Source organism: Trichosurus vulpecula, chromosome 4 (assembly GCF_011100635.1).
Source record: "Trichosurus vulpecula isolate mTriVul1 chromosome 4, mTriVul1.pri, whole genome shotgun sequence".
NCBI classification, from domain to species: Eukaryota; Metazoa; Chordata; class Mammalia; order Diprotodontia; family Phalangeridae; genus Trichosurus; species Trichosurus vulpecula.
Genome location: NC_050576.1, coordinates 124,659,791 through 124,675,615, shown reverse-complemented (window position 1 = coordinate 124,675,615; position 15,825 = coordinate 124,659,791). Strand labels below are relative to the sequence as shown.

The following is a 15,825-nucleotide window of genomic DNA, read 5'->3' as shown; positions in this document are numbered from 1 at the left end:
GTAGGTAGTGCACTAAATTCTTCCTTGTCCTTCCCACTCCATCTGAGATTTGTGATATGAAACTAACAAGACCCTCAGTGACCAGGAGTCCTTGGCAAATCCCTCAAACACCTTGAGCCTTAGTTTCCTTGCGTGAAGTAGGGATAAAAATACCCGTAATACCCATCTACAGGATTGTTATGAGGCTGAAGTGAGATGATGTGTATCAAGCACTTTGAAAATTTGAAAGCTATATATAAATGTCACCATAGTGGTTCTTATGATTTTGGGGAGCCAGATCTTTGATTTTATGAGAGTAGGGTTCTCTCGGGGTGAAAGATTCTTCCACTCATACAAATCAGCCACTCTTTGGTAGCTTTGCCTTTAGAGATGTCCTGAGAAAGGGTGTGATTGTTTAGCCCACCCAGCCAGTATGTGTCCGAGGCAGGACTTGAACCCAAGTGTTCCTGGCTTCAGCGGCCCTCTTTCTATCCACTATGGGGTATTGCCATTCATTTTTATTTTTGTATTTAATGTAAATATTTAATATATTTATTAAGTGCTTAGTCTCTGTAAGGCAATAGCTTAAACACTGTGAATTTGTAAAGGGAATGTGGTCCCTAGCCGTATGACAAAAATGCTCAATCATACCTAATTGTTGTTTCTTTAAGTCTTGCTGCAAATAAATTGCATATAGTAGCAATTCCAAAAAGGTTATGTTTAGACCTATATGTAATCTACCTTCATTTTCCTCTTATATAGGAAATTTTTTTTATCAAAATTGATTCTAATTGAGAATATTATAGATTTGAGTAAGAGGTTGTTGTAGTTCAATAGGTTGCATTTTTATTTTACTAGGTAGTTTCTTTTTTTGGAAGTGTTTGCATGGAGAAAGCTCCACAGAGGATGTGTGTCATACTTTGGAATCTGCTGGATTTAGCCCGCAACTTTTATTGGTAAAGTATTAATTTTTCGTCATTGTATACTTTTTCTTCATAGGTGATATAATTTTAGGAGAACCTTCAGGCTTTCAGCATTTGCTTATAGCAAATGGCTATCCTTATAGAAATATCATAGAAAGTAAATGAAAACCTTTCAAATGATTCAAGTGATTTACGAATTGCCAGATTTAATTAATCATAAAATTTTTTTTCCTGTTCCATCTAAGTTTTCTAACAAACTTCAGCAAATGTAAAATAAACATGGAATTTGAAAAGCATACAAATAGCAAACTTTTCATGCAGAACACTATGTAATTTGTATTAATGAATGATAAACATCAGAATAAATAAAACTATTAAATTGATTGTTATAAAGTCTTTAATGTAAAATCAATGACAAATTCTATATTTCTGAGAGTACTTAAGATAAATGTAAAATTTGGCATGTCTTATTTGTTTTTTTTTTGAATAACAAATAGGGATCTGATTTATACAACTTAACTATCCCTCTACTACCATACTTTACAACACTGCTTATTAAGCATCCTTGAACTTTATTTTATATAGACCACTCAATTTACAACAATGAGAAAAAAAATCTATATAAAATTATAGCATGAAACATAAAAATCTATGTTTTTAGAAGGATATTTACAGTAGAGACATAGTAGAATCTGCTATGGTTTGTTTTTCCTTTTGGGACATAGCTTTGGCATTATAACATTGTTAGCTCATTAGCTGCTTGGTATGGAGTTCTCATTTTTTATCTAGACTTTTAGTCCTTCTAAAATATTTTTCTTTTCCTAAATATGCATCACTTTAATTATAACAGCATTTAAATTACTAAGAAAAATTTAATAATTTAATATGAAAGTCAACAATTACATTTGCGATATATGTTCTACTTGACCTTTTTAAGAATCAGAAAACATATTTCATTTTGGTCATCATTCTGTAGCCCACCTATAATGATAGAAGAACTTATATCTCTCATGTGTTATATTTCCTAATACCAAAATAAACCACAAAAGCAACAAGGATAAAAAGCAAAATGCTTTTGTGTGAAGATTTAAATAAATTTAAATATACGTTGATATTAGCGGTGCTCATAACCTCTGTTGTGAGTAATCCTGCCTGGTACCAAAACCAGTTATACTTGAGGACCTGGTGTGACAGGTGAAACAGGTGAAATAACTGAGGAAACAAGAGCTTCAAGCTTCTAAGCATATTGAATTTTTAAGCAATGCATGCCAATTGCATAACAAATCAGGACCAGCCTTCTCAGCTGGGCACTAGATCCTGAACACAGAGGTACAGATTTTTATGCATTAAAAGAAAACAATTGGGCAGCTAGGTGGCACAGTGAGTATAGCACTGGCCCTGGAATCAGATGGACCTGAGTTCAAATTCGGCCTCAGGCACTTGACACACTTACTAGCTGTGTGACCTTGGGGAAGTCACTTAACCCCAATTGCCTTCCCTTCCCTCCTCAAAAAAAAAAAATTAAAAGAAAACAATTAACAGGATATAAACCAGTATACAAGATTAGATAATCTGATTTCTAATTGGAGGAAAGATTAGGGGGTTTCCAAGTTGGGAGGGGGAGAGTGAACAGGTACAGTTTTCTGAAAATCAGAAAAAGAGGTGTCCTGCTCCCCCCAACTGTCTGTATTCAATCAAAGAAAAAAGGAAACTGACGGATCAGTATGGGGTCAGTTTTCAGATAAGACATATTGGTTGCTTGAGATGTATAATTGTGAGAAAACTCCTTGTATCAATCTTTTGATCTGACTGGTTTTCTAGTCGGCATAACCTAAGTCCTTAGTTAAGGATCTTTTAGCGACAGAAGTGGTCCTAGATTTCCAGCCACATGGGACTAGGTTCAAACAATTTAATAAAATTTTCTCAGAGGGCAGAAATTGAACTAGACCCTTAATTGAACAGAAAGGTAACTGAGTTTCACAATTGAATCACAAGCTGGAGTCAGTGTGGTTTACTCAGTTCCCACATTGGTACAGTTACAGAAAAATAAACATTGGTTTATATGTCCTGAAATTAAAAGATCTCTAAATGTATCTAATAGAAATAGCATGATGTCCTATTTCTTTTCCTATTTTCTTGCAACTTGATGGTCACAGAAAATGTTTGTAGTTGAAATTGGAATATCTGTTATGTGTATTGGAGGGTTTTTTATCCTAATGATAATAAGAATGTAAAAATTAAAATAGTAACATAGATTATAGGAATGGTTAGAAAAAGAGAATGGAATTTGTAAATAGTTCTAAGTGAAATTTTGAGGTTTATTAATTTTTGAAAACTTTTTAAAGTTGAAGTATTTAAACTTATCTAATCCCTATCCTTAATCATCTTTTACTTTACAACTTTAAGCTATAATTCACTACAGCATTGCAGTTAGTGTTTTCACTGCGGCTAATCCCCAAGTGCATCCATATAATCCTGTACTACTAAGCTATTTATAAGCTCCAAGTTACACTCTGGGAAAATTTCATAAATCATAGATGTTATTGGCTCAGAATGGGCCAAGTTTAAGATTGTGGGATTGGTGATTGCCATAAAATCACATAAATGTTGATGCAGTGTTTTTGCTCAACAGATCTTTTTGTGATTTAACAGTAATAAGAGCATTTTAGGGGAAGCGGAGAAGTGTTGTGATAGACTGGTTCCTCTTAGGGCTGACCTTAGGCAGAATTGAGATATATGTAAAATAAACTTCAGGAACCTCTCCCTCATTCCTTTTTTTGGCCCTTCCTCTCTATAAGCACCAAGGGTCCTCATGCCAGGAAGGGTAGTAACACTAATGAAGGTAGTGACCCATTCTCTGTTTCTTGAGTGACTCTTCTTTTCCCTATCAAAACCATCTCAGTACGGCCTTCTTTCATTCCCTTTCTCTACTAAGTAAGAACCAGCTGAACTATTTAAGCTATATTGGTGTCATGCCTCTCCCACATAATCTGTATTTTAATGTGGGTGTTTGGAAACAATGCTTTAATCCAAAGGAGTGACTTTAATGATGAGGATTTCAGGTAGCTCAAAGAAAGAAAAGGAAGACATTTTTAAGTAGGCAGGAGCATAGTAAAGCCACTTAAGTCATGCAATGTAGACAGCCATTTATTACATGCCAGAAAAGGACTGGAACATACAGCATATTCACAAAAATGCAAGATATTCCCTAAGATGTATGTAGTACGTCTAGCAAATATAAGATCATTTTGAAACTAGTTTGCTTTGGAATGAATGACTTTTTAAAAATTTTAATTTCAGTCTCTACTCCTGAGTGTTTGGCTCTCTAAAGAAAAAGATATTCTTGATAAGCCACAGTCTGTCTGTTGTCTTCACACTATGCTTTCTCTTCTGAGCAAAATGAAAGGTAAGTTGCTTTAAAGATACATATAGGTTCATAATTCTCAAGAATATTCCTTTTTAAAAAATACAAGAAAATGCCTTTATATATATGCTTGTTGTTATCCTAGTTGCTCATCTCTAATTTGTCATACTACATCACTATATGCAGAATTACTGAAATGTCTGAATCAGTGTTAGGTTAGTACTAGCAAACTTGGAAGATACTAACAACACAGCTCTTTATTTTGCTAATTATTTAGGATTCTTTAAAATATGATTTATAAAGTTGAACTTTAAACTTTTTTAGGAAACATCTCATAAAGTGCAGTAATGTATGTCCTATTTTTGTATGTGATATTATTCATCAAGAGTAGTAAGATCAAAATTTGTAAAGATAACAAGTGGTACAGTTCAGTACTGGCATGCCTGGGGGTGAAATTGACGTGCTCATTCATTGCTAATGGAGTTATGAAGTGATTCAGTATTTCTTAGAAAGCGGTATGAAATCATACAGTGAATTACAAAATACGTTCATACTCAGCGGCTTCACTACTAAGGTACTCTAAGAAAGTTTTTAATAGGGAAAAAAAAAATCTACCTGCAGAACTATTAACAGTATTTGTAATAGTGTTTCAACAGTCCAGCTAGCAGCTGCTATGGGGGTATAAAACCAACAACAGCCAGCTTACAGAATGCTGCAAGCCCAGCCTCTTTTGATCTGCTTTACTAAGGAAAGCAACATTAAGGGATTAACAAGCTTACAAATATCATTCACTTAGTTCAGGGGAAAAATCCAGCACCCTGAATTTCAGAGCAAGTACAAACAAATTACAAACATCAACAGACAGAACTTGTCTGATTCAAATCCCAATACGTAGTTACCAGAGTTTAACAAGTCCCAACATCTGATTTTACAAGCTGAAGGGCTCTTAGCTACAGCTGCCCGGAGTCTCCAACAAGAATGAGAGCCCTGAGCAAATAGCTCTGTCTTCCCTTTTTTATGCGGTTTCAGACCATCAAACGTCATCTGAGTGACCAGAACTTAGGCTCCTTCGATTGGCTCTGGTGTTAGCACCTCCCTTCACTGGCCCCACCTAGAGCCCCACCTTAGTTACCAATTCATCCCCACATAGGCTTAGCACCTAACAGGGGTTTGGGCCTGGGGCTTAGTACCTAGTAAGGCTCAATCAAAGACAATTAATCATTTTAAAACAGTAAGACAGTCCCAACTCAATTGATATTACAAATGGCAAAATCTTGGAAACAAACTAGGTGTCTAATAATTGGGAGTGGCTGAAAAATTATGGTATATTAATGTTATGGAATGTTATTCTGACCAAAGAAATTATAAATATTAAAAATCAAAAGAAATATGAAAAGACTTATGAAGTTAAGCAGACTGAAGAAAGCAAGACTAAAAGAATAGTATATGCCTTGACTGCAACTGTCTAATTAAAGATAACAAAAACAGTGATATTCATGTTAAATACACAGAAAAGATGTTGAAAAGTGCTCAAGGAAACAGGTAAACTTGTTTAGGTAGCTAATGCTGTGTCAAAGATATATATCTTTTGTTCTGGGTCTAATAATAAGCGTTTCTAAAATTTTTTGTTCTTTTTTCCTATACTCTTCTTGTTTATAAGATTACATATATTTATAAATGGAAGTTAATATTTGTTTTAAGAAGTATAAAACAGCGAAAGGCATTTATGTAGAAAATGAGTCAATGTCAAGAAAAGTTCAGCTCTGACTTTTCTCCTTTTATATGTAAGAGTGACCAGAGCTACAGTGTTATCATAGGATATTACCACAGCAACAGTTTTAGAAGTATTGACCTGTTTGTGATGTGCTCCATTGAGGCTTGGCTTCAAGAACAGGATCATTGATTGAAGCTACCTAACTGAAATCTGAGTCTTTGGGTTTGAATTATTCACTTTAGATATGTCCGTATGAATTTAGTTTTCAGAGCGGCCGCTTAATACAGTTGAACTACAGCATTCAAATGGGATTTTTTTCCTTTCTTTGCAGTTGCTATAGATGAATCATGGGATTCACAGTCTGTATCCCCTTGGTGGCAACAAATGCGCATGGCTTGTATACAGTCTGAGAATAATGCAGCTGCCTTGTTATCTGCACATGTTGGGCATTCTGTTGCGGCACAAATATCTGATACTATAGCTGAGAGAAAAGTAAGTCAGCAAAGATGCTCCATAAATCTGTGCCAATATCTTTTTCTAGCAGGACATTTATCTTATCTTATGACTTGCCCATGGGTGAAGCTTTAGAATTTGAAATGTATACCTGGTGATGGTGATTGAAATTCTGCAGATTTTTGATGATGAGATGATGACCTCAATCTCCTTCATTAGATGACATTCACATAGACTTTCAAAATGAGTAATACCACTGACCGAGGGAGTCAGGAGACCTTGGTTCTAGTCCTACAAGTTTGCCCCCTTGGGCCAGTCACTTAACTTCAAAGGGCTTTACCTTCTTGATTTTCAGATGAGGGTATGGTAGTTCTCAAAGGTTCCTCTCAGGTCTCTACAAATATTATTTTATATATGACTTTGAGCTCCACAAATGAGTTGCCCATTGGGCTATCATTGTGGAATCTACTTCTTGTCACATCTAGAGAACTCAGAAATGTCATTTCCTGTAAACAGAGTTGTGAATGATCTTAAATCTTAGTAGTTACAGATTCAGTTAAGGAATACCAAATTTTTAAAGTCGTGGATTGTTGTAATCCAATTCTTTCATTTACAGTCAACAAAACAAGTGGTAAAAAACAGCTAAAATGGATTTGTGGCTATTAACTTTAAGCCTTGTTAGTTTTATATAAAATTTCATGTTAGTAAGACATGTAACACATAGTTTCCAAATATAATCAATGTAGTGAAACTACTTGAACTACCAAAATTTGTTGAGAAATAAACATAGCCACTCTGACTTGCACTAATTAAAAAGCTTTTCGTAAACAAAAAAGCTTCTTTAAGTATAGCTTGGTTGAATTGGTGGCATTAAATTAAGTCTCGTTTCAGATATCTGAACTCTATTGGCTTTTATTCTACTGTATCCCTAAGTTTCCAACCTGCCCTCTCAATCCTACCTCTTCAGTTTAGTAGTGCCTTTTTGTTTTAATGGAACACAAAGTAAAATAAACTTAATGAGAAACGTGTTCTTTTCCCTCTCACATGCCTCTTAAGAAAATTGTTTTGAGGTCAGTTGGTAAAGGATGGTTTTGTGAGCAATTCTATTGTGTGTGATTCAGGGAGAGGATAATTCTATCTGAGTTTAATTTCTTAGGTAACAAATGTTGCATGTTATTTTTGCAGTCTTAGCAGTTTTGAAAAATGTACTTCTTAGGTGAAAGGTAGACATTTTCTGCAGCTACATAGTTACATAATCTAATAGGGAAGAAAGTGATCCAATTAACCCAGAATTGAAACTACAAAGATAGTTGATAAAATCAGGGGATTAGGGCTCTAATTGAATGCCTTTGGGGACAGTTCCCCAAACATCAAGCCAAGGTGTGGAAAATTGAATTGTTTGCATATGATTTGCATATCATTTCTGTGGTGCTATGGGAACTACATGCTAATTATTATCAAGCAGTTTTTAAATGAAAATTTTTCAAGATAAAGATAATTATTGTTTACCAGATTATAGCCAGTCTATTTTCTGTTAGTTTTCCCAAACAGTTGTAGGTACTGACCCAGAAGGACTCACTGATTCCTGGGAGGCTCTTTCCCTTGATACTGAATACTGGAAGCTTCTCTTGAAGCAACTGGAAGACTGCCTAATACTTCAGACTCTGCTTCATAGTAAAATGAACACTCGAAGCTCCAAACTGTCTTCTTTGCAGGCTGAGCCACTTATGAGTCTTTCTGTTAAAAAATTACTGGAAGGAGGAAAAGGTAAATTAAATTAGAATTCATTTAAGTTTTTCAGCCTACTTTTTACATCATATCTTTACCACATACAGAAACATATGTACAAGTGCATGTAAATATATATATATGGAAATATTATACCCTTTTTATATATCTGTACACAATTGTCTCAATTATATTTTTATAGCTTTTCATTAAAATTTTTACTGAAATATTTTGTTTTTATATCACCTTCATTTCCAGTTATAGCTCTTCTTTTCCTTCCAGCTCCTTTTATGAGCCATCTCTTAGAACAAAGAATTAAAAAGAAGATGAGGGGAAAACAGTTCAGAACAGCTAACCAATACGTCAACTAAGTTTTATAATATATGTAATTTTTCACACCAGTAAGCCTCCACCCCTGAAAAGAAGAGAGGAAGGTTATATTCCCATATTTCTTTTTTGAAGTCAAGCTTGATGTTAATATAATTGTGCAACATTCATTTTAATCTTTTTTGTTCTTTCCATTTATATCACTAGTCACTGTATATTTTGTTTTCCTGGTTCTTTTTACCTTACTCTGCATCAGTTCATTTAATTATTCCTCTGCTTCTTTGAATTATTTCTATTCATTGTTTCTTATGCTTCAATAATATCTCTTTTTAACAATTCTCTATTTGATGGTCATAGAAACTACTGTTTTTTGGTGCCACAAAAAGTATTGCTGTGAAAGTTTGGTTTTATAGGACTGTCTATCTTTAACCCCCTTTGGGAGCATATGCCTAGAAGTAAGTTCTCTGGGTTAAAGAGTCTGGTTATTTTTTTTACTTTCTTAGCATAATCCCAAATTGCTTTCCAAAATGATAAGATCATGTCACAGTTCTATCAGCAGACTATTAGCACGTCTATCTCCTCTGATATTAATGAACAAGCAATCCACAAGCATTTAGAAAGTGCTTACTCAGCCCCAGGCATTGTACTGAGTGCCAAGGAAAGAAAGAAAAAGAAAAGCAGCCCTGACTTTAAGGAGCTTTCCTGTTGATGGGAGACATAACTTGGAAGTAAATGGGTATATATAAGATTCCTACAGAAGAGAGAAAACATATCCTTTGAGGGGACTAGCCTGTAGAAGGACCAGGAAGAACCTCTTTCATTTCGATGGATGTCAAATGAAACCCCAGGATTTTGATTTGCATTTTTCATCTTGTTAGTGATTTGGAGCTTTCATGTGGTTATTAGTAATCTGCTGTTCTTCCTTTCAGAATTGTTTATTCATATCTTTTGACAACTTATCCATTGGAGGGGTGGTTCTTGGCCTTGTACATTTGTGGTGTACATAAACACACACACACACACACACACACACACACCCGTTATCAAACCTTTGTGAGATATTTGATACACATATTTCCCCCATTCTATTACTTCCCTTCCTCTCCTAGTTGCAGTGATTTTGTTTGTTTGTGACATGCCCACTCCCTGTGTAACCCTGGATAGGTACCCAAGCAAGTCAGTGCCTCCCTAACCAACTTTCCAAAACTCTAAAGTTGCAGAGTAAGTGACAGTCCACATTGGTGGGGAGGGAGTTTCCTCACTGAGAGTCCTTACAGAAATGAAGTCATGAGGCTAATACCCAAAAAACCTCATTTGTGATTGCTCATCTCCCTTGTTTGGTAATGAACTCCTTCCCCATCTGTAGGTATGAAAGGCATCTGATACTGTTCTCTGCTAATTGTTTTATAGTCTGACCTTTTTAATATTCAAGTCATCTCCATTTTGAACTTGTTATGGTATATAATCTAAGATATTGGTCTAAATTTAATTTGTATCAAACTTCTTTCCAGTTTTTCAAGCATTTCTTATCAAATAGAAGTCCCAAGTAATTTATGTTCTTGAATTTTTTAAATCTTGGTACTGAATTCCATTATTTCTCCATGTTAACATTTTCTGCCCAATTTTAAATTCTAAGCTAACTTGCCCTTGAGGGAACTGAGAGAATTGGAGCAGCAAGTGATGGTGGGAATTGAGTGAACCACAACCAACTCCATCTTGTGACTCAATTCTGGAACTAGCTCAATTCCCTTTCTATTCATTTATGGGTCTAGTCCAATTTCTGTCTTCTGAGAAAACGTTATTCGATTGTGGGAATTCTGAGAAAACCCTGTTGCATTGTTTGAACCTAGCCCTGGATGTTTGGGAAGCTGGACCACCTTTACTTGCTGCTTTGCGACCCTTAACTCAGGACCTAGATTATGCTGACCAGAAACCCAGCCAGATCTAAAGATTGATTTGAAGGAATTTTTTCATAATTGTACCTCTCAAGCAATCCATATGTCTTATCTGAAAACTGACCCCATATTGATCACTCAGTTATTTTTCTATATTCCTTTGATTGAATACAGACGGTTGGGGGAATGGAACTATTCTTTTTCTTAATTCAGGAAATTGTGCCTGTTTACTCTCCCCCTCCCAACTTGGAAAGCCCTTAATCTTTCCTCCAGTTAGAAATCAAATTGCCTAATGTTGCATTGTTTCCTTTTAAGTAATTGATCTTATTTGATTAATTGCTTTGAATGTATAAAAATCTGTGTCCCTTGTATTTGTTGTCCAGCCCTAAGCTGAGGAAGGGGACTAGTTCTGATTTGTTAGGCAATTGGAATCCATTGCTTAATAAATCAATATTCGTGGGAGCTTCAGCCTTTATTTCCTCAGTCATCTCATCTTTCACCTGCCAGACTCTTGACACCCAGAATGCACTTGAACCATTTTCATTTACTGCCATATGTTTGGCTAAAATATAACACCATCATGCTCTTAGAATATTGTCCTTCTAAGCAAAAACCACTATATAAATTTCATCTTTTAAAGGTCATACTGTATATTTCTAAGATATTACAGAGCAGAAATATTTTCATTTTTGCACTCAACCAGTCATCATTCAATTGGAATTGTTATAAAGAGTCAAAGGAAGTAGCCTCATTTCCTTTGTCCTGTATATTTTGAAACATTTCAGAAATATAAATAGTTAAATATCTTTATTCCTATTTATATTAAATATTAAATAAATTTGAATATTTTTATAATATTCTGTTTTGTGAATTAAGACAAGAATTTATTAAGTGCTTTCTATATGTCAGGCATTATGTTAAATACTGGGGCGATAGAAAGAAAAAGAAAAAAAAGCCCCTATCCTCCAGAAGGAGGGGAGAGAATTATTAGGGAGAATCCAAAATATTTCTAGCATAGTGCCTGGTACATAGAAGGGATTTGTTGACTTCACATGTTTTAGTGTAAGGACAGAAATAGAGCTAGATATCTTGCTTCTTAAGCTAGTGTTCTATCTTAACACAGAGTTACCACAACAACATTTTGATAACACTGTTATTCCATTGCCTAAAATTTGATTTTCTTTGTCTCTTCCTCATCTCTCCTCCTCCCAAACTTTAGGAGGAATTGCAGACAGTGTAGCAAAATGGATATTTAAACAGGACTTCAGTCCCCATATATTAAAATTGGCTCATCAAGAAAGAATTCCAGAAAATACAGAGGAACCTGAAGAAAGTATTCATAGAGATTTCCTTGAGGAGCCAGAGGATTTACAAGCCATCCTAGGTAAAAAAAACTAATACGTAAAAGCAAAAATATTAGAGTAGAATGATACTGGTGATTTTCATTACATGAGGAAATGAAAAACATGTCCCAACTTCTGACTTTCAGAATTGCTGAACTTGGCCTATCAACAGTTTCCTTGTAGTCTTGACTTAGATGTATTACATGCACATTGCTGTTGGGAGTATGTTGTTCAGTGGAATAAAGATCCAGAGGTGAGATTATCTTTCACTCTTAAATATTAGCTTTTTTTCTATAGCTCTACTCCTACAAATATAGAACTGTTTATTATTAAGTAGCTTACAATATACAGTGGTTTTTTCTCATCATTTTTACATTGTAATTATAAGTATAAACCCTAATCAGTTTTCTTTCTTTTTTACCTTTTGTGAGATTAAAATTTGATAACCAAGACTGAAGTCTTAATGTATTAATAATCAGAATGAAAGTATCATTATTGAACCACGTCTAATTTCTTCTTGATAATGACTATATGTGCAAATGTTTATAAATTCAATAAAATTACTTTGCTGTATTTTTAGAGCCTAGTTATTAAAAAAGTCATATTGTTTCTGTAAGGCATGTAGGGCCGGATAAAATTGGAACTTTTCCTTCAGTGTCCTCCTCTCTGTTTCCTCTCCAGCTATACTGTCCATGCTCCTCTCTAAGTTGTCAGATGTTTTCATGTTACCAAATGTAATACCCCAAATAGACTTGATATTTGGATATTGTGACCCTTGCCTCCAGATTATCCCTGCTTGCTCCCAAATAAAAAATTCTGTTAGATCAATACCTTGATCTCAGCTAGTTGTCAGAGAAAAAAAATCTTACAAACTCATTCATACAGTTTTTAGTAAATGACTTTAGTAGATTACTTCTTAGATGTTTATATAGCAGTAAGTAGATATATCTAAACATTACATTTATTTACAGTTCAGATAGTAGTTGTTTCTCTTTGTAAATTATATACATCTCCCCTATCTTCACATATACCCATGTATTGACCCCTAAAAATTGGGTGTCAGACACCAATATACTCTAGGTATATTTTAGGCAAAGGTTTAATTATATTCAAATTATTTCTATATTTCCAAAATTAAATGGTTTATTAATTGTTGGATAATTTGATCAGCCCATCTGTACTACACATCTGAATCTTTTTGCTGAAAAAGAACCATCTATTTACATTTATATAGCTTTAAATCTTGATCCTTTATATTGTTCTTTTAGAATATGAGAACCTACTTTGTTTATTTTTCTTGACGTTGTTTTTTTGGTCCGTGTTTTTTCTTTTTTTACAACATGACTATTATGGAAATGTTTTGCATGATTACATATGTATGATGTGTGTCAAATTGCTTGCCTTTTCAGTGTGGGGGGAGGGAGGAAGGGAGAAAATTTGAAACTCGGTGATTTAAAAACAAATGTTAAGACTCCTGGGGGGCGGAGCAAAGATAGCGGCTGAAAAGCAGGGACTTGCGTGAGCTCCCCACCAGGTCCCTCCAAAAAACTATAAAAAATGGCTCTGAAAAAATTCTAGAACTGTAGAACCCACAAAATAGCAGAGGGAAGCAGGGATCTAGCCCAGGACAGCCTGGATGGTCGCTGGATGAGGTCTATTGCCCACAGAGCAGAGGGGAGTGGAGCTCAGCATGGGCGGCAGCAGGACCAACCAGACCAGCAGCAGGCTGGAACAGGCCCTAGCGCCCTGAATCAGTGAGCTGTGGCAGTTACCAGACTTCTTAACCCACAAACACCAAAGACAACAGAGAAGGTTAGTGGGAAAAGCTGCGGGGGACAGAGTTCGCAGTTTGGCCACTGCCCCAGGGGCAGTGGGGGAGGTGCAGCTACAGAACTACAGCTGCAGTTACCTCCAGCCCCAGGCCCACGTGGTGGGAGGAATAAATGGCGGATCAGAGCGGGAGTGCAGAGCCTGCTTAAGATTTGCTTCGGTCCAGGTTGGTGGTTCTTGAGGAAGGAGGAGTGCTGGTGTGGCAGAGCTGGCTGTATAGAAATAGCTCTGAAATCAACGGCGCATCCCCTCAAGCTTGGAACAAAGTACTCTTTGCTCTACAAGCAGTCATACCCCGACGAAAAACTCAAGGGTCAAGTAAATTGGCTGGGAACATGGCCAGGCAGCAAAGACACACTCAGATTCAGTCTCAGACTTTGGAATCTTTCTTTGGTGACAAAGAAGACCAAAACATACAGCCAGAAGAAGTCAACAAAGTCAAAGAGCCTACAACAAAAGCCTCCAAGAAAAACATGAATTGGTCTCAGGCCATGGAAGAGCTCAAAAAGGATTTGGAAAAGCAAGTTAGAGAAGTAGAGGAAAAATTGGGAAGAGAAATGAGAAGGATGCGAGAAAACCATGAAAAACAAGTCAATGACTTGCTAAAGGAGACCCAAAAAAATACTGAAGAAAACAACACTTTAAAAAATAGACTAACTCAAATGGCAAAGAGCTCCAAAAAGCCAATGAGGAGAAGAATGCCTTGAAAGGCAGAATTAGCCAAATGGAAAAGGAGGTCCAAAAGACCAGTGAAGAAAATACTACCTTAAAAATGAGATTGGAACAAGTGGAAGCTAGTGACTTTATGAGAAATCAAGATATTATAAAACAGAACCAAAGGAATGAAAAGGTGGAAGACAATGTGAAATATCTCATTGGAAGAACCACTGACCTAGAAAATAGATCCAGGAGAGATAATTTAAAAATTATTGGACTACCTGAAAGCCATGATCAAAAAAAGAGCCTAGATATCATCTTTCAAGAAATTATCAAGGAAAACTACCCTGACATTCTAGAGCCAGAGGGTAAAATAGAAATTGAAAGAATCCACCAATCGCCTCCTCAAATAGATCCCAAAAAGAAATCTCCTAGGAACATTGTCACCAAATTCCAGAGCTCCCAGGTCAAGGAGAAAATAATGCAAGCAGCCAGAAAGAAACAATTTGAGTATTGTGGAAAAACAATCGGGATAACACAGGATCTGGCAGCTTCCACATTAAGGGACCAAAGGGCCTGGAATACAATATTCCGGAGGTCAGTGGAGCTAGGATTAAAACCAAGAATCACCTACCCAGCAAAACTGAGTATCATGCTCCAAGGCAAAATATGGACTTTCAATAAAATAGAGGACTTTCAAGCTTTCTCAGTGAAAAGACCAGAGCTGAATAGAAAATTTGACTTTCAAACACAAGAATCAAGAGAAGCATGAAAAGGTAAACAAGAAAGAGAAATCATAAGGGACTTACTAAAGTTGAACTGTTTTGTTTACATTCCTACATGGAAAGATGATCTGTATGATTCATGAGACCTCAGTATCATAGTAGCTGAAAGGAATATGCATATGTATGTGTGTGTGTCTATGTATGCATATATGTAGGTGTGTGTATATATATATATATGTGTGTGTGTGTATGTGTATATATATATATACACACACACACAGAGGGCACAGGGTGAGTTGAATATGAAGGGATGATATCTAAAAAATAAAATCAAATTAAGGGACAAGAGAGGAATATGTTGAGAGAGGGAGAAAGGGAGAGATAGAATGGGGTAAATTTTCTCTCATAAAAGTGGCAAGAAAAAGCGGTTCTCTAGGAAGGGAAGAAGGGGCAGGTGAGGAGGAATGAGTAAATCTTGCTGTCATCGGATTTGACCTGAGGAGGGAATACCATACACACTCAATTGGGTATCTTACCGCACAGGAAAGAAGGAGGAAGAAGATAAAAAGGGGGGTGGCGATAGAAGGGAGGGCAGATGGGGGGAGGAGGCAATCGAAAACAAACATTTTTGAAAAGGAACAGGGTCAAGGGAGAAAATTCAATAAAGGGGAATAGGTTAGGAAGGAGCAAAACATAGTTAATCTTTCACAACATGAGTATAGTGGAAGGGTTTTACATAGTGATACGCATGTGGCCTATGTTGGATTGCTTACCTTCTTAGGAAGGGTGGGCGGGGAGGGAAGAAGGGAGAGAATTTGGAACTCAGAGTTTTAAAAACAGACGTTCAAAAACAAAAACAAAGAAAAAAGTTTTTGCAAGCAACTAGG

At 35.8% G+C, this 15,825-nt stretch overlaps 1 protein-coding gene across 1 annotated transcript in view; it reads left to right on the top strand.

Moving 5' to 3' along the window:
* Nucleotides 1-15,825, top strand: part of RAB3GAP2 (RAB3 GTPase activating non-catalytic protein subunit 2) — a 132,661-nt gene that overhangs the window by 91,672 nt on the left and 25,164 nt on the right. The window contains exons 21-26 of the mRNA XM_036754764.1: nt 838-935; nt 4,203-4,308; nt 6,312-6,472; nt 7,972-8,200; nt 11,603-11,767; nt 11,873-11,979. Coding sequence (XP_036610659.1) covers nt 838-935; nt 4,203-4,308; nt 6,312-6,472; nt 7,972-8,200; nt 11,603-11,767; nt 11,873-11,979 — 866 coding nt within the window. The remainder of the gene's footprint in view (nt 1-837; nt 936-4,202; nt 4,309-6,311; nt 6,473-7,971; nt 8,201-11,602; nt 11,768-11,872; nt 11,980-15,825) is intronic.